The following is a 23,243-nucleotide window of genomic DNA, read 5'->3' as shown; positions in this document are numbered from 1 at the left end:
GAATTAAAATATAATTTGATTTCATCCTGCTAGTCACTATTTTTAAATAGCAGAAAGAAATGACCCCCTGGGACTATAGAATTCTGTTTTCCCATATGCATTACAAATTGGGCCCTCTCTAACTCTTTGTTTTAAGATTTAGGTAGTAAGAGACAGGATTCTCTATTGTGTCTGTGTTAAGTAAATTAGAGAAACATTGAAGGCCTGGGTCTCAATGTAAATTGTCTTAGTTATCAATTGTAAAACTTAGCAAGGTTTAATTTGCAATGCTTTTTTTGTTCTATATAAAATACTACTGTTTGTATTCTCAAATCTATTTGTGTGAATGAGGAATGTATGCATCAGGAAAAGATAAGGTGTGAAGGCCATTGTTACAGCCAGAGTCAAGGGACGGCTGTTAAACTGTCTGGCATCTCAGAGTGGATACATGCTTCGCAGTGTAAGAATGCACAGACCCCAGTGAACCAATCACCACCTCAGGACCACGCAGAGTCAATTTTTTTGACTCCAGAAGAAGACGTAGAGGAACAGCCTGCAATACCTTACAATCTACGCTCTCGTAAGGGTTGCCAGAAGCAGATGACTACATAAAGCAAGGCCCAAGAAGAAGCAGTAGTGAGCCGAGCGCCTGCTGCCTGGTGGACATAAAACTGTAAGTGCAGTTCCCTCAGTTGAGGTTGTCAGAACCAGAAGGGCCTTGCCTCCAACATGCAGCTCTGGTAGCGCCTGTTCCTCGGCTGCTGGTATCTTAAGGTCTGGGGTGCACACAATAACAATTCTTTTATCCAGCAGCAAGTGTGAATAGCTCAGACCCTTATTATTTCTAAATGCTGGGTCTGCAGCCACATCCCAGCCCACTCTCAAACTGGTGTTCCTGTCCTGGCTATCCCACTCAATTCCCCAGACCTCACTGGAGGACCTTGTCTGTTTAACACAATATGGAACAGTAATAACACCTGGGAAGAGGCTATTGGCAGTTCCTTTACCCCACTTGGGGGAGCAATACACCAGGCAAAAAGGCTCCTAAGTAGTTAAATAATGGCAAATAAAACCAGAGAAAGTTTAAGAGCCCTGGCCAAGGAAACAGAGGCGATCGGACAGGTGGCCCTCCAGAACCGTCAGGCATTGGACATAGTGCTCGCGGCCAAAGGAGGGACCTGTGCTCTCACTGGAAAACAATGTTGTATGTTTATACAATACCAATAAGGTAATAGATCGCTATAGCCACTTAGAACAAATCGCATATCTTCCTCATGAAGAGCGAAGTTCTTTATGAAAGTGGCTAAGTAACCTGTTCAATTTCTCTGGCATAGGAAACTGGTTGTTTCAGGAAGCCCTAACTATCCTGTTTGAAATCTTAGTGATTTTTGTATGCTTTCAGTTAATCTGTTGTATCCAAAATTGTGTCACCCAGATGGCTGCCCCAAAACTGAGTGCTAATATAATAATTTTGAATATCACTGATAAACAAAAAAGATAAGAAACGGTTAATTTGTGGAACCCAGTAATTGTTGGTCATGGCGTGCGCTTGACCAAAAGGAGGGATTGTGAAAGTAGAATGAATTACATTGTGAAAATAGAAAGGATTAAAGAAATGCTGTCTGTACCTTTAAAAAAAACTGTTGGAATGCTGCAATCCAGGTGTCAGGAATACAGACATTCACATAGAACAATTGCACCATTTAAGGGCAATTGGTGAAGTATTAGCCTCAGATCCATAAAGAGTCAGTAAGAAAGTAGGATATGCATGCTGTGCCCCAGGTAAATTTTACAGTTTTGCTTTCTTTGTTCCTTTGTCTGATTCCCGCTCTTTTATCTGTATAAATAAGACTGTTTTGGCCTTGCATGGCCGCTCACATATTCTAAATGTTATTGGCAGAGCGCTATGCTAATAAAACAGAGTGGTCTAACAAATTGTGAGTCCTGATTCTAACTTTAACAATAGGCATCGACTATGCCATTGATCTCATTATGGTAACCAGAGGGACATGCTGTCAAGCCTACGGCCAAGATTTACAAAAGTTACACATGATTTGGGTGCCTCCATTTCTGGGTGCCCAAAATGAGACACTTTAGAGGGACCTGATTTTCCAAAAGTGCCGACCACCCACACGTTGAAAAATCAGGACCCTGTAAAGGACACCTGAAACTAGAGGCTTGCAAAATTATTAGTCAGTTTTGAACATTTTAATTCCTTCCTTAATATTCAGATAAAGAACGTAGGTCAGATCCACAATGATATTTCAACTCCTAACATCTATTGAAATCAATGTGGTTGCTCGCTCACTCGCTCTCTCACACCACTTCAGCCAATTCTTACAGCTCTTATAGTCATTAGTGCTCTGCTTTGAATCTGTAACAGAACTGCCATTGCTACACACCTACTTCAATAATAATTCTCTCTTCAGGACTCCCAATGGCGTTCAGGGACCCCAACCTCAATACAAGTCTTGCCTTCATACCTTACCTGGGAAACAATGGCCTGCTTTTAAAAGCAGAATACGCCTGGGCTTGAATCTCCACATGATTAAATCCCTGTCTGAGTGTGTTGAATGAAAACTGAGGCCAGGTGACTCCTATGGTTTGAGATTTCACAGCCAATGTTCTACTGAGCCCTTCTACAAACTAGCGATGGTTGCAGACAGAAATGTGGGGTCTGATTCATCCTCTGTTCCACCCTGAACTTAAGAAAATTCAGATCCCAGCTTCACAAATGTGGTCTGTCTCTGGAGCCTGCAGCAGAGACTTTGCTAAGGACATGGTCTGAATCCACCTGCCCTGAATATTCTGTTTGGGGTGCCCAGATGATGGGGATTCTCTGGCCCTAACAAGAGGATAGCCAGGAAGTTACTACTAGTCACAATCACAACATGCTTTCGGGGAAGTGAGAGAATGTGCAGCCATTTCATAAGGCAGGAGAAAGCATGCGTGAACAACATCTTAAAGACCACTAGCGTTTTTCGTTGGTAACTGTTGAAAATGCCCATGACCTGTAGGTGGCAGTATTTGCTCTGCTGTTCAGTTCACTAGGGAAACATTCTTATATAGTGCCTTGCCTAAAGTATTTTATTAAAGCTAATGTTAAAATTATATAATACACAGGCTGAGAAAAGTGTGTCTTACATCTGGATATAGTGCTTGGATTGTCAAAAAAAACCTATTTGTGACATCATATGGTACATAAAGTACATAATCAGCAATAACCCAAATTTCAGTGAATAGATCTAAGAATACAGTTTAGATATTAGCATCCACGTGTTCGGGTACATCACTCATGAAAAAAGTTATACAGAGATTTTATAAACCACACAGCCAGTACAGCTGAAATGCCGGCACCTCTGGGTGAAATGCAGCAAAGCTCAACCCTGCTTCCTTGTTGAGGATTCACTGCCTTTGAGTGATCCTGGGCTGATTCAAGGGGCTGCTTTTGTCCAAGTTTCACTTTGAGCTCTTGGGTGTGTTTCACTCTTCTCGTGAAAGTGACGTATGGGGCTCACCCCGTGTGGACCAAAATAAACTAAGGATTGGCATGGACCACTGTGAACAGAAACTGCCCATTTCCCAGGGCTCTGCTTAGGCAACTGTCAGGGTGAGATGCGGAGGAAAGGGATGAACTCTGGAAATTAAAGTTCCACAAGACTCCAAAGCAACATTTATCTATTTTATTACAAAACCAAAACCAGCCAGCTGCCTTTCAGTCTAACGAACAATGCTGTCAACAGAACCCCACTGTGGGAGACAATATCAAATTTACTTCACTGGTGATCAGTGAACAAGGAAGTATCTCCCCTCTAACAGGACCAGTGCTGGATGTAGACTTACTCTGTAGGGCCCTTGGCCTCTTCTCCTTTGTCTTGGCTGTTTTCACCACTCACTCAGAGCAGCCATGAACATATTCAGAAGGATTCACAAGGATGGGTGAGACATGCACAAAGTTCTGCTTTCGTGTACACCGGTGTGATTGATGGATTTCAGTGCCATAAATGAGAACAGCATTTGGCCTGCTCCTGCTGGGAAAGGAGGTGCTCGGCTCTACCTCTCAACAGATGGGTTGGCACTCAGTTGTCTGGTGGGAACTGTAGTGCTGCTGCAGGAGGATTTGCTGCTAACATTTCTAGTTTTAGTTCTGAGAGAACTGTCAGAAAGCTGCAGCCACTGTGCAGTTTTGATATGGACAACTGAATGACTGATTTATGCCACAGGGCCAGGATAGTCTGTGTGACTGTCCAACACACAAAAAGCTAGACCACAGTTATGATGTAATTATGGTCCAGCAGCACAGAATCACTCGGATCCTCATGCACAAACAGTAATGTGAGGCACAAGCCATGTGAGAAACTGCTCAGGCCCCTATGTAAACCCAGTAACTCCTTCTCCAGCGGGAATGGAAGGGGAGGCCGTGTACTGCTCGATTTCCATTCCATCAGCAGACTCAGACTGGAAGGCAACCCCTTGGCAGATTTCACCTAGGATCCCACAGGTTCTGAGGCTGGCCCTACAAGCAGACAATAGCTTGGCTTCCTTGAAGAGGTGCCCAGACTACTAACTTGTAGACAGTAGGTGTGGCACGTTTCTTAAGCATCCTTTAGAGAGAGGGCAGGGCTGACAGCAGGACAAAGGTTGCAGAAGGGTTTACATGGCAATAGGCAATGTGAGCTCACTGGCTTAAAGTTTCCAGCAGAAAAGATGCAATGAGTCTTTGAGTGTCAGCCACCAAGGCTGGATTTAGGGGTTTTTACTGCCCTGAGCTAACAGGCAGTGACGACCTCTACCAGTCCACTTCTGCTGCTGAAGATTTGCTGCTTTCAGAGACCACACAAGAGAACCCACCCTGGCATCCAACCTTCTGCTTGTGCTGGCTGTGACTATAAGTGAGAACAGCCGCCAGTGCTTATCATTCCTAAAACTAGTATACAAAGAAAAGGAGGGGGTTTTTTGTTTTTGTTTTGTTTTGTTTTTTTTTACAAAGTTGGGTTCATTCTTCACTCCTACAACAGGATTAGAGGAGGAAACTGACATTTCTCATTATACACTAAACCAAATCGTTTCAACGTACACATACACCCTGTCCCAAAGTATAAAAAGGAAAAGCCAGAAGAGCACATACAATGTATGTAATTGACAATGAGAAGCCGGCAGCAGGTGCTGCTGTTCACTAAAGACAACGGTTCTTCTTTATGGTGGGTTTGTGAGATTTGTGCTTCAGGGAGACACTTGCCATGAGTTTCCTGATTTTTTTAATCCAGACCAAACACTTTAACCCAGCTTCAATCCTGCTCTCATCCAGAAGGTCCCATGCTCTGGAATCCAATGAGCAATTTATTTTTGCAGTCGAGCCCTGCCCCCTCTGAATATTTAATTAGCTAACAGTGTGGCGTGAACTTGCTGTGTTGTGATACAAGTTCAGCACACACACTGCTGTCACCAAGCAATGTCACAGCAGCACCCTGTGAGTGTGCTACGTCACAACACCATGTCGCAAAGCCACGCAGCCCAGCGTGATGCAAGGCCTCTCTGCCACGATGCAATGCTGCTGAGAAGCAATGTTCTGGGGTCACCCTACAACAGCCTGGCATGATGTCTGGCACCAGGAGCAGTTTCCATTTCAAGACACTTCAAGGATATTGCACATACAGCTTTGCCACCATCCAAATAAGGACTAGTTTCAAACCCAGAGCACACGAACACTGTACAAAATGGTGCCTTTCTACCAATTCTCATTAGCCTGAGAGTAGATTATACATTGCGTGTGTACAGGTGAGAGGAGAGAAATCCCACTGACCACATTATATGCAATAACACAGCGGCCCCGTTGCGAGCGAAACAGCCAAAGTACATGGATAACAATGTTACCAGAGAGCTGCTCCCCTTACTGCAGCAGAATACAGACAGCAGTTGTATTGCTGCAGCAGAATACAGACAGAGAGTTGCCAGTTTCAGCTGGATGAATTCCTGGAGGTTTCATCACATGACAATCTTTAATTAAAGAACAATCTTTAATTCCTGGAGACTCCAGGACAATCCTGGAGAGTTGGCAACCTTAGTTTAGAAGGAGAATGTGTGTAAGAAAGCTGAGTACAAAGATTGCAGTCCAAATTGTAGTGGCAGGAGAGCGTGACATGTCTGACATCTGAAAGCTGGTTGTAAATAATGCCCCCCTCATAACGTGCACATGGTCAAACAGGCTAGAAATGCACAAAGCAGGAATGCGCTGCTGCTTCCAATCATGTTCCATGCACCCCCCGCTCTCTAATGCACAGACCTGGCTGATTCTGTCCCTCTACAGATTTCACAAGTGTGTCTAACTGAGACGAACAAGATACTAACTTTGGCCAAGGCACCACCAGCTGAAACGGTCACTGTGATCTCTGAACGCAGCAGCCTGTTCAAGCTGGGCCATTGCCACGGCTTTAATAGTGTGCGTCACTACGGCTTGCACTACAGACATCAGAACAGAGAGATTCCTGGGAGGTGGGAACTGTGATAGATCAGACTACTGCATGGGAAGATAGTCACCCACAGCAAGCATGGGAACCCATGGCATGAGCAGCTATTGTTCAGGTTGTAATGAACAACGCCTTCCTAATGAGCCTGGGCTAAAATGACAGAGATGAAAGTAGACTCCTAGAGACAGGCCTCTTGTATCTTTCTCTGTTGACATATGTGCTCTCATCTCTCCCCTGTAGCACTAAGCAGGCTGCAGGGGGCTTCAGGAGCATAGCAGAGCTACATCATGCTTTCTCCTTTGTATTATTCTAATATACGAATAGAAGATATTTCTATGATCACTTTGTGATACGTGAAGATGCAGGACTTCTGTGCCTTCCCTGTACTCCACTGGCACTACTGGGGTCTCCCTATACTGAGCCTCCCTACTGTTGGTACTCCTCCTTGTGCTCTTGGTGCCACTAGATTTTCAAGATATGGCATCTTCTCTGCATGTCTTCCTTGTCTGGATGGCAACAGGTTTGTTGTTCACCACTACCCAATCTGTAGCTACTTCTGGCGCTATCTTTGTGCCTTTTGTGGTTCAGGTTTGAACTTCGCACCCATTCCTGCTTCTTTATCTGCCGTTCGTTGATGGAAAGAAGCGCTGCTTTCCCAAAGGCCCAATCCCGCACACTGCAGTGGGCCCTCAACTCCAGTGGCAGATGGGTGTATTCAGTAACTCCCAAGAAGCATCTGGCCTACTGCACAACTGGGACCCCCAGTGCACATCTGTGAGCACAAGCTGTGGCAATACACTTGCTTTTATGCACACGGAGGTGCTAGAGAGAGAGCGAGAGAGTGCATTATTGGATTCCAGAAGTCAAGATGTCCCTTTAACCCTAACAGCCTATGAAATTGAGGGGAGGGACCAAACAGTGATTCCAACCCCTGTACAAGACAACTGTACAATTTACATATATATTTATTTACAGTATATAAAAATCTCTTTCTTCTCGAGTCCCCGTGAACTCAGAAACTGAAGTTGTCAGTAGCTGTCCAAATGGTTTTTTTTTTAAAGTCATGCTCTCATTCCCCCTCCCCTAAAGAATTAGATAATGGCATTAAAAGAAAACAAAAAAACAAATCAATCATTAAAAAAAGTGCAAACGTTCTGGGTGTCACTTCTGCTACGCTGGATGTTGCCAGTGCCACACGGCAGTAGGGTGTCCATCTGCTCATCCTTCAGGTGGCTTCCTGTCTTCTGTTCATGTCTGCTCCTAGACCAGGCGTCCTACTGAAGGTGGTGGGTCAGGAAGAATATTGGTTGAGGGAGGTGAGAGACGAAAACCAAAATTAAAACCAAAATTGCAGCCAGCCAGCCAGCGTAAGTGTGCTGTACAACCTCTCTGGAGAGCAATGATTTCATAGAAAGCTGCAAGGCTGACAAGGACTAGGACTTAACAAGCAATAACCTTGTGGAAGAGGAAGCGTTGGATGACTCACACATACAGCCTTAGGCATGGATGTATTTTTAAACACAAACCACGGCTGCTCATTCCCTCCTGGGGAATGGGTGAATGGTCTGGGCAAAACCCTACACCCTCTCTTCTACCTAAGGCCCAATCTTGTCCCCACTAAAGAGTAGAACTCCTACTGATTCTAGTGAGAGTCGGATGGAGCTCTCACTGCACTACCAGTGTGAATCATCTCAAAGGGTGGCCAGCTGGGTTCCTACCCCATCAAGCAGGCAGGTCTGCGAAGAATTCAATCGCAAGTCAAAGCAGCCTTTCCCCAACCCTCCAGCAGCAGGACCCAGAAACCTCTCTGCTAACCCCTTGTAGCAGCATTCCTGGACAACATGCTCCAAAGCCCACTGTGCTGCTAAAGTGCCGGCTCCAAAGCCAATGCTGGGGTTTTAGGAAACCCAGAAAACTTGGGGTGTGGATTCACAGGAAGTTGAGGGATGTTAATACTTGAAAATCCCCAGAGCTCTTTTAAGACCTGAGGGAGCCACAGCAGTGAGGGAGCAGTGGGGTTGCTTAGCCAGTTGTATTGAGGTTCGCATCCACTGCTGTTATGAAAAGCCTTAGGCTACAAACTGCTGCCACATGGTTCCAGTAGTAACCCTTTTGAGATTAGAAATCCCACACAGAGTAGCACAAAGCAAGGCCGAGAGCTACTGGAAGCAAAGCTGCAAGTTTCACTAATGCACTGGCCTTCACTTCACTGGAAATGAGTGAGAGACAACGTATCCTTGTACTTTAATGGAGTTACACATTTTTCCCTGCAGTACATCTCCTCTTATGGCTTCTCCTGTCCTGTTAGCCAAGACTGGCATACAGACGGTGTTCACATTACTGGCCCTTGCTAGCCCACTGGACCAGACTGTGGCTGGCCCTTGTGTGGATACAGAAAGGATTTATAGTAGGAAGGAGGCAGAACTATGGCTCTGCCCCCTTCTGGGCTGGCTGGCAGAGCTGGCTGGTCATGGAGAGGAGTTTCACTCTCCTATAATGGGACTTAATGGCTATGTTCTACATATACAACATGGAGCTCAGAGAGGACTGAAAATTGCCATTTTTACCTGAAGGCAAAGAGGAATGTTCCGGCAAAGTCTGAACTAAATTCATTTGATAATCTGAGCTATAGTTCATTAGAAAACTGCTCTGGTTTGAAATTTTGACTTGCCTAATGCTTTGTCAAATACAGGATCTATTCTAAAATAAAATAGTTAATATTTTAACAAAAATTCTTCTGTCAATTGATCGATGTTCTAAGGGCTACACTTACATGGGAAGTATTAAGATACAAGAGTCAAGATAACACCACATAAGAAATGCAGTTATCCATGGGTGAGAGTTACAGGTTGTTCCATTATTTCATAGATTCTGAGATTTTAAAGCCAGAAGGGACCATTTCATCCCCTACTTGGACCTCCTGTATATCACAGGCCATTACATATCACCCAGTACCCCATATTGAGCCCAAATAAGTTGTCTAAAGCATGGGTGCCTTTTGGAAAGACAATTCTTGACTTGAAGACATCAAGAGCCAGAGAATCTACCATTTCCCTTGGTAATTTGTTCCAAGGGTTAATCCCCCTCATTGTTCAAAATGTGAGCCTAATTTTTGAGTTTGTCTGGCTTCAGCTTCCAGCCATTGGTTCTTGTTATGCTTTTCTCCACTTGATTAAAGAGCCCTTTCGTACTCAGTATTTTTGCCCCATGAAAGTACCTGTACACTGTAATCCAGTCACCTCTTTTTGCAAAGCTAAACAGAGAGAGTTCTAAGTCTCTCATTGGAAGGCATTTTCTCCAGCCCTCAAATCATTTTTGTGGCTCTTTTCTACAACCTCTCCATTTTTTCACCATCCTTTTTTAAATGTTGTGCAGTATTTCAGTCTTGGTCTCACCAATGCTGCAAACAAAGGTAAAATCACCTCCATACCACTAATCACTGCTCCCCTATTTATACATGTAAGGATCACGTTAGCCCTTTTTTGTCACAGTTTATGTTGAGTTGTTTATTCTCTCTGATCCTTAAATCCTTTTCAGGCTCAGTGCCTTCCAGTGAACAGTTCCCCATTCTGTAGCTATGGCCTACATTCCTTGTTACTAGAAGTATGATCTTGCAGATGTATTAAGAAGAGTTTTGTTTGAATGGGCCCAGCTTCCTAAGCAATCCAGATTGCTCTGTATGACTGTCCTGTCCTCATCATTATTGGCCACTCTGCCAATCTTTATTTAAATCAAAAGTGATTTATTTCCAGATCACTGATAAATGTTGAATAGCATCAGTCCTACTGATCCTTATGCAACCCCACTAGAAACAGCTCTATACCACACTAACAGATCTCAGAAAGTAGTCAGGTAGCTCTTAATCCATCTACCCAGTTACCTTTACCAACCAAATTTGTGAGAAATTTGCATTTCTTAATTCTTTAAAAGAATCATGTGCTTGTTTGTTATGTGGGCAACATAAGATTTACCATGTCCTTCAACTGGCTTTTGAAATGCAGTATGTGGCATTTGGAAATTTTAAATATATTTGAATAGGAAGCACCACAGAGTAAGGCCTGAAGTAAAATCAAGGCTCTTTAATAACCTACTTTATAAGCAGTGGATATTATTACCCTATTTGGAAAACTGACGCTCAAGTTAAAAAATTACCCAAACTCTTACATGTTGACTGGGAGGGTGGGAAATGAAACTCTCAGTTCCCTGATTCCAGATTCCATGCCTTAGCTACTCTTAGTCTGTCAGCTCGTTGGACAGATGTGAGGCAAGAAAATGGGGAGGGACCCATGAATTTTGAGGTATGTGCGTGCTACAGAAGAAAAAGGAAACAAAAATAAGAGATAAAATACTTACTGAAAGGGTTAATGCCTTGTCTTTTTCCATGGGGGAAACTGCTAGCACTACCTGCAAAATCCAGGAACATTATTTGCTTAGTACTGTGAGCATTTTTTGATTCTTCTGAATTTTGGGGATAATTTTAGGAAAAAGCAATGATTGCTCTGCTAATGACAATGAAGGACTATTGCTGACTGCAGCTGGGTGCAGTAATATAGGCAGGTTCTGTGCAAAACTCCCTTATACTTACACACACACACACCTATTTCTGCCAGTGCATCTCAGTCCTGGCCTGCATCATCTCTTAGAGTTAGACTTTTAACATCTACATTTTAATCCAGTTTAAGATCTTGGATTGTGATGTGAGAATCTCTTGAAATCCAAAGGTTCAGTTTTGGTAAGAATTAAACTTTTCTGCCTGCTCCTGAGTAGGGGCGAGAGGAATAAAAACTGAAAGATATTTAGTGGTATGAGGTTCCTGAGACTTCTTCCTACTACTGGAAAACTGGATAGAAGAAAAATACTTAGGTTTCTCTAAAGGCCACTAAGAGGAATGGACAGTTTTATAAGGTGCTCAGAGAGACTGGATGGTCCAAACTTATCTGAATGTCTGGTGCCTACAAAGTTGGGCCAAAATGTTCACACTTGGATACCTATAGCCACACCCAGGTACCTAGAGAGGAGTGGCCTGATTTTCAAAGGTGCTGAGCATTGCAACTCTCAGGGGTAATTCAGTGGGGCCTGCAGGAGCACAGCACGCCTGAAAGCGAGCCCATTTCCACATAGGTGCCTACATGTGTCTTTTAGGTGCTGATTTTAGGCACCCATATTTGATAATTTTGGTCACTGTCTGGAAATCTGAAGAAAACCATTCCCACCAGAATCAGCAAGTTAGCTTCCCATTTCCATGCTGGGCTGGAGACAGACACATTCAAGGACTTTGACATCTACGTGATTTAAACTGGAGGTGCAAAAAACTGTATGCTTTGATTATTTGCACACACACAAAAGGATGCCAGCATTTGAAAATCTGGTCCTGACTGTGCAGGAGAAGGATGAGGGGACACTTAGAAAGAGGGAGGGAGGGAGCCACAGGAGATCTGTGGAGACAGAGGCACAAGTGGTAGAATGCAGAAGAGAATGGAGACAGAGAGAGATTGAAGTCAGGGAGATAGTGGAGCTTAAATTAGAACCCACAATACAAACCTGTTGGATTATTTAAATCATTAATAAGAGGAACTGAATAAATGTGTCAAAGGGGTAGCCGTGTTAGTCTGGATCTGTAAAAGCAGCAAAGAGTTCTGTGGCACCTTATAGACTAACAGACGTATTGGAGCATGAGCTTTCCTGGGTGAATACCCACTTGCATCCGACGAAGTGGGTATTCACCCACGAAAGCTCATGCTCCAATACATCTGTTAGTCTATAAGGTGCCACAGGACTCTTTGCTGCTTTTGAAAAAATGTGGTAAGTTATTTAAAGCCCCTCAGAACGCCAGTTTTGTGCCAGCCACCTGTCCTAGCAAGGTCAGATAAGTTCTAGCTAACCTATTTCATTGCCTGTGGGTCAGGGTGCAGAAGAAAAAAAAACAAAAAACAAAAACCACAGCTCTGTTGTCAAAAGATAGATTCTTCCGTAGCTCATTGGGACTCTACTGAGGATCCTGGCAATAAAAAATCAGGATCTCTATGAGCTTCTTCTTTTAGCTTAGACACACATACATCTGCATCTGAAGAAGCAATTTCTTTTTTTAACCCATAAAAGCTTATGTCCAAATAAATGTTAGTCTTTAAGGTGCCACCAGACTCCTTGTTGTCTTTATACAGCTCTGGGTGTCACCAACTGGCTGACGCCTCCTGCAGAGGCCTCTAGAGGGTATTGCTCAGTACTGCTTGAAACCACAATTAACTGCAGTGGGTTTGGCTCTCTGAAGTGCTATCTTTTTTCCTTCCTATGCCTCCCGCCATCAAACACATGAAATTAAAGCATTGTCATACACCTGCTTACCCCTGAACTCTCACTAGTGGAAATCACACAACAGAATAGCTTTTCAGACCCACCAAGGCACTGTTCATTCTATGATCTAGTAAGGAACCTTGTGCACCTCAAAGCAACGCCTCCACCATTGCATCTGAATCTGATGAGCAAGAACACAGAAGCCAAACCTGCTCCCCCATGGCAGTTTGACCTTCCGTGGGAATTTCAAAAATTTCTCTGCGAGTCTGTGTTATTGCGACTGTACTGTTTGAATATGGTTGAAAACAAACTGAAGGCTACACTTCAGTAACTCTCAAAGGTTTTATTTCCCCTCCTGATCTTAAACAGGTAAGTGCTTTTACAGAGATTGTTTACTCCTCCTCTTAAGGCGGGCAGAATTTGCACATGAACAAGAAGATACTAGAGAACGCCCTCTGCATTCAAACTTGGTATTGCAGAGCCAGACTGCTGATAGTGACATTCATTTAAACCTACTTATCTTTAAAAACACAAGTGGGACAACTCCAGGTAAACTGACACTGAAGACCTAATATGGCAGGCAGACAACTCCACTTCTCAGACCCAAGCGATCTTTCTACTGTAAGTGCGTGAGAGGCAGGGGTGGCTCCAGGCACCAGCACGCCAAGCGCGTGCTTGGGGCGGCAAGCCACGGGGGGCGCTTTGCTGGTTGCCACAAGAGTGGCAGGCAGGCTGCCTTCAGTGGCATGCCTGCGGAGGGTCTGCTGGTCCCGCGGCTTCGGCGGACCTCCCGCAGGCTGCTGCTGAATTCGCGGGACCGGGGACCTCCCGCAGGCAAGCCGCTGAAGACAGTCGGCCTGCCATGCTTGGGGCGGAAAAATACCTAGAGCCGCCCCTGGTGAAAGGCTAGCAGCCCTGAGTATGATCTCGTCTGAGCCCATAGGTATGTACTCAGGGTGGCAAGCTCCTGGTGCCATGGAGGCGACACTTCTAATTTTAGTGGACTAGCTCAATCAAAGCTAGTGTGGGTATGTCTCCTCAAGCTAGGATTTATACTTTCCGGCTTGAGTGCAGACACAGTGGCAAGGAAAGGTGGAGTGGGGTGGGGGACGAGCTACTGGCTATTTTTGAAGTGGGAAGACCACAAAGGAGAGAGGCAGAGCCAACCTGCCCTTCAATCCTTCAGACGCTTTGCTTCTTTAATTGGTTGTTTAATGCCATCTCTTTAACCACACAGAAGAGAGAAGAAATGGCAAACGAAGATTCTGTGTCCCAGGATCCCCCTGCTCTATAATATCCTCCGTGTCACTCTCAGATGTTCAGTACTGTGCCTCCACCCCTTTCCCCCCAAAAGACTCCCTCACCCTACTTGTGCATGCCAACAGAATGCTAGGAACTATTAGGAAAGGGATAGATACATCAGGAAATATCATATTGCCTCTATATAAGTCCATGGTACACTCACATCTTGAATACTGTATTCATATCTGGATGCGTTATCTCAGAAAAAGATATATTGGGATTGGAAAACATTCAGAAAAGGGCAACAGAAATGATCAGGGGTATGGAACAGCTTCCATATAAGAGATTAATAAGACTGGGACTTTTCAGCTTGGAAAAAGAGATGATTAAAGGAGGGATATGATAGAGGAAAAATCATGACTGGCGTGGAGAAAATAAATAAGGAAGTGTTATTTACTCCTTCTCATAACACAAGAACTAGGCGTCACCCAATGAAATTAATAGGCAGCAGGCAACAAAACAAAGGAAGTATTTCTTCACACAATGCACAGTCATCCTGTGGAACTCTTTGAAACATTCTAAAGCCAGATAGCACTAATACTGATTTTTCACATTAATCTTAGTGGAAGAAGGTAATAAAATTAAGGAATACAGTTACTATTATTTTATATTATTCCACAGCAAATTATTGGGGAGTAGGGAAAAGCTTCCACTAAACTAGGGATGCCAGTTGCTTTAACACTGTGGACGTCCACAGTGATGTTACAGGCTTGCATTAATTAAAGTTTGTAATGCACATATAACAGTAATATTTAGGTGCTAACAACCAAATGCAACCACCCAGTGCTAATTTGGTGCAAATGAGTTTTGCATGTAGCATCAAAGATCAGGCTGACTGGGAGAAAGGCATGAGCACATGCACACGCATCCCAATGGCTTGGCCCAGGAGCTGTAATTATAGCCCAGGGGCACGTATGCCCCTAGACAGCATGTCAGACCTACCGAATTTCCTGTGGTGAACCCCACTGGCTGTGCTCCTTCTTTCCCTTAAGCACCATCACAAAACAAATAATAAAACAGCAAGAATTAAGGGCGTTTGCAGGACTGGCTGCTAGATGCGCCCATCTTTTTGCCTGTAAGCTGAGCAGCTCAAACATTCAATGCCATGTTGCTGATTTTGTTTTTAACTTGGCACAGCTGGCTGCCTTGCTGCTCCAGTTCTGAAAGGAAAATGGCTCACCTCCTTCCTTGCTGACTCCCAAGCACCCCTTCAGCTCCTGCAGCGAGATAGACTTGTCCTTGTTGAGGTCGCAGTAGTCGGCGAAGCGTCGAGCACATTTCTTGGGCTTGGCTTTCTTCTTCACGTACCGCTTAAAGGGTTTCATCTCCCGCTTGTTGATGTCACTGCTGCTATTGTTGTCCAGCTGGCTGAAGTACCAATGTACCACCCGCTCCTCCAGTGTGTGGCTGGGATCCGGCTCAGAGAACCTAGAAAACAAAATACACAGGCCCCCAAACCACAGGGATGCTCCTGTTAATGACTGTATGTGTCTTTTGCCCAGCCGCATCTCTTGCTCTGTTTATGACAACCTGTGTTGTATTTTGCCTCCTATGACCAGAAGAAGCAGATTCCTGGTCCGGGAGGCTGTTATTTCTAGAGTAGGCTAGGTACCCTGGGTAAATGATCCTCTGTGATCACAGGTTTCAGAACTCCTTCCTCTATAATTAAGTTTCATGGACTAGCACTGGTTTGGGAGAGGCATAAAGAGACAAAGAATGGATTTGCGTATCACTGAAAGGTAGCAGATGGACAGCCCTAATGACCATCATCCTTTCTGTATCCACCGGGCAGCAGCAATACAAAGTTCCCTACCACTTTCTCCCAAGCACTGTGCCTCAGACTTATCCCAGAGGGATCTCTTCTTGAGTGAGACTACAGTTCAGTCTTCAGGCCCATTCAGTCCTTGGTCTCTCAGCTGAGGCTGCCAGTGAAGGGAAAAATTAGTGCCAAGCGTGACAGTGGTTTATATGATGTGGACCCCAATCGCTAGGAACAAGATCCAGCTCTTCAAATTGATTGAATGCAAGATGCATTTATTTATTTGAAAAAGTCTTTGGACAATTTTGCTGCGTCTGTTTATGTGCTCTTGTCTCATGTATTTTAGTCACTGCATTTTTAAAAACTGTTTTCACATTGTTTTAAGGCACTATTCAATACTGCAGCGGGCAAACGCCACAAATCCATTAAGAAGGAATAAGAAGGAATTGGCAAAATCCTTTTTCCTTCATTTCAAACTCCAACATTGCAGGTTTGATGCAACACTAGTGAGTTCACATTCTGCAGAGCGAGGGAGAAAGAAAAACTGTGATGAAAAATCAAGGGTTCAGGACCAGCAGCGTTCAATTTCAAATCATCATTTCACCAGAGAAGAATGGTGGGGAAAATAGCCACTGCTTCTGTGGAGCTATTAAAAAAAAACCCCAAACAACGTCTTGTGCACTGCATGCTGCCTATCTAACAGCGGCAAATAAACAGTTCTCAATGAGGAGGAAACAAAACGTGTTCAAGGGAATGATGCTATAAAAGTTGAATGGCTTCCAGAGGTGGCCTCCGCTTTCTTTCCTCTGCAAGTGGGGGTAGAGAAGGGGCCAAGACAGATTAAGACTAAATCAGTACAAAGACGTTAGCCTCTTTCCCAAAAGTGAAGTAGCTCAGCCAGCCCTCCCCAGAAAGTTGCCGGTAGGCAGTAATTCGATGGCTGCACTGCCGCCTGGTGCTCTACCTCTGTAAGACGACCTCCAGGAGTGCAGCTCAGATTCCAAGCATGCTGTTTTACTCCACCCCAATGGTGATAGGAAGGTTGGGTGAATTATAAATTCAGAACCCTGTGTGGGTCTCAGGCTCTATGGTTGTGGGTGCAGTATAAATACCTAGGTTCAATCCCATTATAGGTGAAGCCTCTGAACACATTGAAACAAGCCTGGTGATCGTTTTAGAGAGTAGTGGTCTCTTCTGTATCAGCGATCCATTTGAAAAGGGCAAGGATGACATCTTCTCTGTTGCGCAGCTGGGGGGCAGAAAGGGCTGCCATACTTTGGGCCCTCCAGCCTTCTCAGCATCCTTCTACAAAGCAGATACTGTTGTTTAGGTAAGTGAAAAACCAACCACCTCATCAATCTGCACTTTAATTCAGAAAAGTAAGGAGGGGAAGTCTACAGCATGGCATGGAAGGTTGTGATCAGAGTCTGGGGGAAGATGGTGATCACTGGCAAGCTTCTCAAGCCGCTTTACAATGATAAAAATAGATTTTTGAAAGGAAGGCCCTGCCCCAAGGCCTTGGGAAGCCTGAGATAATAAAAACAAATGAACCTTAAAAACCAGGGAGAATAAAATAAACTACAAAACCTATTTTTAAAGATTTTATTTGATAATTTCTTTTGCATCATTCACTTCTGGGCTGTTACAAATTCCTCTGTATTAGGATTGATCAGGAAATTTTCAATGAAACAGTTTTTCCTTGGAAAATGCCAATTCCCTGAAACCAAAACTTTTTGAGGCAACATACCAGTTTTCATGTAGCTACCATTGGGAAAAAGTTTCTCAGGTCTAAGATGGAGAGAGGACCCCACCCTCCGAATAGCCAACAGCCCGGTAGTCAGGGTACTCATCTGGGATGTGTGAAATCAAGATTCACATCCTTGGTCTGAATCAGGCAGAGTTGGGACTTGAACCTGGGTCTCCCGAATCCCATGGAAGTGCCCTAACCATTAGGCTATTAGCTATTCCAAAACAGGTCTTTTGGCTTTCTGTCTCTTTTTACATCAAAAAACTTCAAAAGGTCTTGATTTAGTCCTGATACCCTCATAAACCTCATGCTCATGTACCATTCTCCCAATCTTTGTGTCATCCAGAAATGTTATCAGAAATGATTTTACATTTGCTTCAGACCACTGCCTATTTTTGCTCAAACTTAAAAAACATAGAAGTGGTGTGGCAGTGACAGCCTATTTAGGCAGACAGCAAGCACTGGAAATTTCAGCCTGAAAGATGAAAGTGTCGTAAAGTTACGAGAAAGCAGAAAAGGGTGTTAGAATGGAAACTGTTGTGCAAGCTTAGTTGGAGTGCTTCTGGCTGCAATAATTATAATATGGGTGGTGGTGGCCACAAAGTAAATGCAATTTGTCTCACAGCTTTGATCACCTCAGCTGACATTAAAAAAATAAACAAACAGACCCACCATATTTTTCTTCGTTCCTCTCAGATGTATCCTGCCTGGTCAGAGAAGTGCAAAGTTAACATTTATTATGGGCACAGCGGCAAGGTTTTGGTCCAGTATCTCATAAACCAAACATGTCACAAATTGTCAGGGCTAATAACAAGTGTTTTAGCCCTTTCGAGACTTAGGAACACCTCTTTCTACTGTGACAAACATTTAGTTTCTAGCACTGGTGAGAGGTTGGACCTTGTAGATAAAATATTAGAGAGAGAATAAAAGCACAATCTGAGGTCATTTTTAGAAATTTCTGAAGTGTACTAGAATTCTCCCCCTCAGCCCCACCCCAGGAGGACTGTACAGGGGGACTTGCAGCACTAACTCTGCAGACTCAGAGATCCAAAATAAAAATTGTACCAATACATTATTTATTTCAAAGTCTCTGATTCCTAAGATGCTTTCTCTGCAAGATACATGGCACCAGAATGGTGTGGTACAACGGAGAAGCTGGACACAAGCTCTTTGGAGATGGCCTGGTGCATGTGCAAGTTTACGTCAGAGGAGCTTCTTGCATTTAATTATGGCTGCAGGCATGCAAAATATTTGGGTGGTGGAGCAATCTGCCTCACATGGAGTGGGCTGTTGAACAGTTTCTTTTTCCCCTTGCGCACTGGCTGTTGACACTGTAGCTTGAAATAAATCAACATGAAGATTGTGAAAAGCAAGATAATGAAGGATGCTGCCAGAAAGGGCTCCATTAAAAGGTTAGAAATACACAACGCTTTGAGGACTTAGGAAGTAAGCAAAGTTTTTAGAAAGGTAGTTGGTCCTTATGGACATCTCTCCTCCCTACAATACTGCTTTGTAGTCAACTTTATTTGCAAGAGTGCTGACCGAGAAATCCAAAAGGGATGCTAAATAAATATGAAATATTCTCAAGGGCTTTCCTTTACCCACATCCACTGTTTTTGTGCCACGCAAATTTCCCCAAATTGGCAATTGGAGTGCTAGGAAGGGAACAATGTGTTTCCACACTAGCATATTTAAAACTTATACTACTGTACAAACATTTGTCATTCTGTTTGTATGCATTCGGATATGCCAGGCATATTGGTACCTGATGGACTGTACAGAATTCAGTTCATAGGCCCTCGGCCACCATGATAATTTGGCGGACTTTAACTAGATATTGATGCACAACTACCAATAATGAGAATAACTGGGCATAAGGTGAAACCCTCAGAAACAAATAAATATTTATGTCAGGCAGTTAGAGACCATTCTGTTCCCTTCAGTATCTTCAAAGATGAAAGTCGGGGACATTTGCACATTGACCCTCCAATATCAAACACATGCATGGCTCTCACTTTCTCTGGAGCAATAGGGTATGCCAGCCTGACTGCCCAAAATAAAACACACACATACACGCATGTCTGTCCTGCACACCTCTAAATACTTCAACGTGCACTTTCTGCTGGCATTAAACACTTCAGTGTTATCAAGCAGACCGCACATAAACCAGAATAATAATCCTTTGCCTTTTGATACCAGTCAGCTCTGTGTTCTTGGGGAACCAGGGCGCAGTATCCAGCCTGTCTGACTCATGAATGGTAACACCCCCCCGCCACCAGCCTCTGCTTAAACCAAAACCCATCAGAGAAAAGACTTGCAGAGAGCAATGAAGGGAAGATGGAAGACATACCTAGACCCTTCCTGACAAGGGTGACAAGATTAAGACATCTCCATTAGCATACAAAATGGAGAGCAGAGACAACTCCCCTAGCCTCATCTGCATGGGAGATGGGACAGGGAGACATCTCAATTTGCATACAGAATGGATAACAGAGAACCGCACTGAACTCTGGGACCAGAAAAAGCAGGGAAACACTGCCTCATGGGAATCTCTGCTCCAGATGCTAATGAACCTGTGCCTGCACATACCAAGCTCAACAATTATCAGACCAATTCTAGTAATGAATCCTTGATTGACATCCAACATACTGAAGCAGCCTAGTTGCATTGTGAGCTCCCTGGAAGAAAATACCACCCATAGCCAAGAGGGATCAGCTCCTATTGTCTAGCCTAAAGAAAATCCTTGAGTCATCAGCTTACCTACAAACAAATCTAGTGTTCTCCCTTGAACCATTGTATTTTTTCTACAAAAATCCCTACTCACTCTCCAGTCAGTGTTCTAATGCTTAGATCCAAACTGTGCATCAATTCCACTGGGACTCCATATTCTCCTGACTGATCGTGCTGGAGACTCTGCTTGTCTCCTGCCCACAGGACCCTGAGCTACCACCATCACCTAGGAACCCCGACCAGTTCAAGCTTCAGGGAGTGGTGAAATTCCCTTCTCTTTCTCTCTCTCTGTTTTCCTTTCTACCTTAGGTATTAACCTTTAATAATGTATGTTATTTTGGTTTAGCCCTCCTTGTGTAGTTATCACTATTATTCAATAAATAACTTGTATGGTTAAGCTGGTTGCTTCTCTCTCTCTCTCGCTGAACTTTACTCTTTTGTGTTTTTAGCTTCCCCCATTTACGCTGCAGCAATGCTTCTTTTACTTAAGTGAAAGATCCCTGCAGCGCCCAGAATACTGTGGGGTTTGCTCATCATAATTGTACTGGCAGTAATCTACTTGATGTGAGAGTCGGGATAGGGACGTGCTGAATCTGGGACGCGTACGGGTAACAGTTTGAAAGTGCTGCTTGACGCAGTTCATGGAGCCCGCGGACATATAAGGAGAGTCAGCTTGAAAGTGCTGCTTCTTCCAGCCCAGTGGGTCCAAAGACATATAAGGGACCAGCTTGACAGTGCTGATTGACGCGGTCCACTCTGTTAATGTATGTGTGGGTGTGTTCATCCGGTTCTGGGGCTGGAGAAACCCAGCCCTAGAGAACCTAGGTTCTGCATGATAGCTCAGAACACTCCCTACCCCTCCCGCCCCGCCCCCCAGAAGAGTAACCCAAAGAAATGAGCATACCCCAAAGTAACGGGCAAATCTGGCAGCACTTTCTATATACAAGACTTCACCAACACCAACATATTAATCCTCACAACATTCCTGTGTGGTAGGACAGTGTTGTTATCCCACTTTACCGATGGGCAACCTGAGGCGTGAAGAAGTTAAAAGGCTGCCAGACATCTCACACACCATCCCTGGAAGAGCTGGAAACGGAAGCCCGTGATGCCAACCCCAGAAGTTCAGAAACCATAAGCCACCCCTCAACATATCATGAGATTTATTTAAAAGATTGCACTGGGGGGATTGGCCTGTCTTTTGAGGTTTGAACTCCATCTGCCCACCCCCAGTGTGTATGTGGCAATTTAAACGGAGTAGCCAGCTCTCTCAAATGTACACAGTGAGGTGATGTTGACATCAACTGCAGGAGCTCTCACTGCCTGCCTAATGGAGCAGAGCTCCCAGCTTCTCCCCAAAGCCCAACATTCCAGTTAATTCATTGTGTGTCCCCTGCCAGGCCCACATCTGCCCCTCTCCCAGCCCAGCAATTCATTAGGCACCTCCCCACACCCTACATCAGTTCTGCCTATATCCCCAGCACCACCTCTGCTCCTTCTGCAGCTTCAGGGATTCTTCAACCCTCTCTCCCAGGCCTGGGGAGGTGGGCTACAGTAGGGTCCCTTCTCCCCCTTCCAGAGAGACAGAGGAGCTAAGAGCAGAATGGCTCATTGTTCATGGGTGGGGGAGCAGAGCTGCTGGGGTGTTTCTGCTCCCTCCTCTCCTTCCCCTCCTGTGAGAATGGTGTCGGCTGCTCCTTCTCACCCCTCCCTCACCCAAGAATTCCTTGTGTCTCCAAAGGGAAGGGGGAGAACTCTGCTTACCTCTCACAGAAGCATGATTGGCTGCTCTTCCCCAGGAAGTGGGGACATGGGGAAGGCAGTCAATCAGAGGGGTTTTCCCCATAGGTGCTGGAACTAGGGGTCCTGCCACACCCCCTAGCTTAAAGTTGTTTCCATCATATACAAGGTTTACAGTTTAGCTCAATGGATCTCAGAACCCCCATTATAAAAATTGTTCCAGCACCTCTAGACATGGCTGAAATTTGCAAGAGGGTTGGAGCTTCTCACATCACGGCCAGAGGGCCTCTAGCCCCTGCTGAAATTGCAAGAGCTGGCAACACAAGAATTCTGATTCTCAATCCCATTATAGCCACTAGTCCACAGAGCCTCCATAAACAGATCTGAATTTTATTAGGCCTCTCTTTATGCACCAGAGGATGAAAGAGAAAGTGACTTCCTCCTACTGAGCTCTCATTAATCACTGTAAATGGCATGTGCTGACCTTGATGGTAGAACAGTTTTGCAAGGGCAGGTGGTCGGGGTTACAGTGACAGTAGTTCTCCTGTATCCAGTAGAATTAGAATGATCTCGAGTTCAGATCAAGAAACCCCCACCCCACTTGACACACGTCCAGAGATCTGTAGCTGTCTTGTTCACATTTGAATGCTCTCCAGACTCACCTCCCACCTCCAGCAGGTGCAGCTGAGTTAATGGCCTGTACCATGTCCGTAGTCAGAGCATCTAGTAAGCTGGTAATAAATTCTACTTTCTTCCCTTCTGGGCAGCCTGCAAAACATGAAGAGGAAGAGTATCTTGAGAACCCAGAAAGTCAGTCTCCTACCCGGAATCAACCTCCTTCAATGGGGAGATAGCATAGTCTCTGTATCTGTAAGGTTCAACATGGCACCTTTAATAAGTCTCTAACCAAAGGTAGAAGAATCCTTGAGCAGCATTTAGCCTCACATGTACTCAGCTAATTCCAGCTACTTCCAGATCTGACTGTGTTTTGCATGAATACTACTGTTCACTTCTTTCCTGGTTGGCACCCCCAGTTGTCTGCCTTCTGCCTCACTTCACTGGGTGACTCTTCTGGGGTCTAGTAAAGGCCTCAGATCATCAGCTTCCCCTGCTAAGCAGAATCAGTGTTCACTGCTGATTCCTGGCATGCTCCCAGTAACCCCTGCCAGGAGGGCAGCCTCCCACCAACACAGAGCACCATTGTCAACATTTTCTGTGTTCCCATACG

The 23,243-nt window shown here is 44.6% G+C and overlaps 1 protein-coding gene across 6 annotated transcripts in view; it reads right to left on the bottom strand.

Annotated features, from left to right (window-relative positions):
- Positions 1 to 5,927: 5,927 nt before the first annotated feature.
- SMOC1 (SPARC related modular calcium binding 1) overlaps positions 5,928 to 23,243 on the bottom strand; it is a 192,047-nt gene continuing 174,731 nt past the window's right edge. For all 6 annotated transcript variants that reach the window (XM_050953555.1, XM_050953557.1, XM_050953556.1 and 3 more), the window contains 4 exons: positions 22,678 to 22,783; positions 15,220 to 15,467; positions 10,800 to 10,850; positions 5,928 to 7,723 (listed from right to left, as the gene is read on the bottom strand). In XM_050953555.1, the coding sequence (XP_050809512.1) occupies positions 7,707 to 7,723; positions 10,800 to 10,850; positions 15,220 to 15,467; positions 22,678 to 22,783 (422 nt within the window). In that variant the 3' untranslated portion in view covers positions 5,928 to 7,706. The remainder of the gene's footprint in view (positions 7,724 to 10,799; positions 10,851 to 15,219; positions 15,468 to 22,677; positions 22,784 to 23,243) is intronic.

The sequence above is a fragment of the Gopherus flavomarginatus genome, chromosome 5 (genome assembly GCF_025201925.1).
Source record: "Gopherus flavomarginatus isolate rGopFla2 chromosome 5, rGopFla2.mat.asm, whole genome shotgun sequence".
Taxonomy (NCBI): Eukaryota; Metazoa; Chordata; order Testudines; family Testudinidae; genus Gopherus; species Gopherus flavomarginatus.
This window is presented reverse-complemented; position numbering and strand designations above follow the sequence as displayed.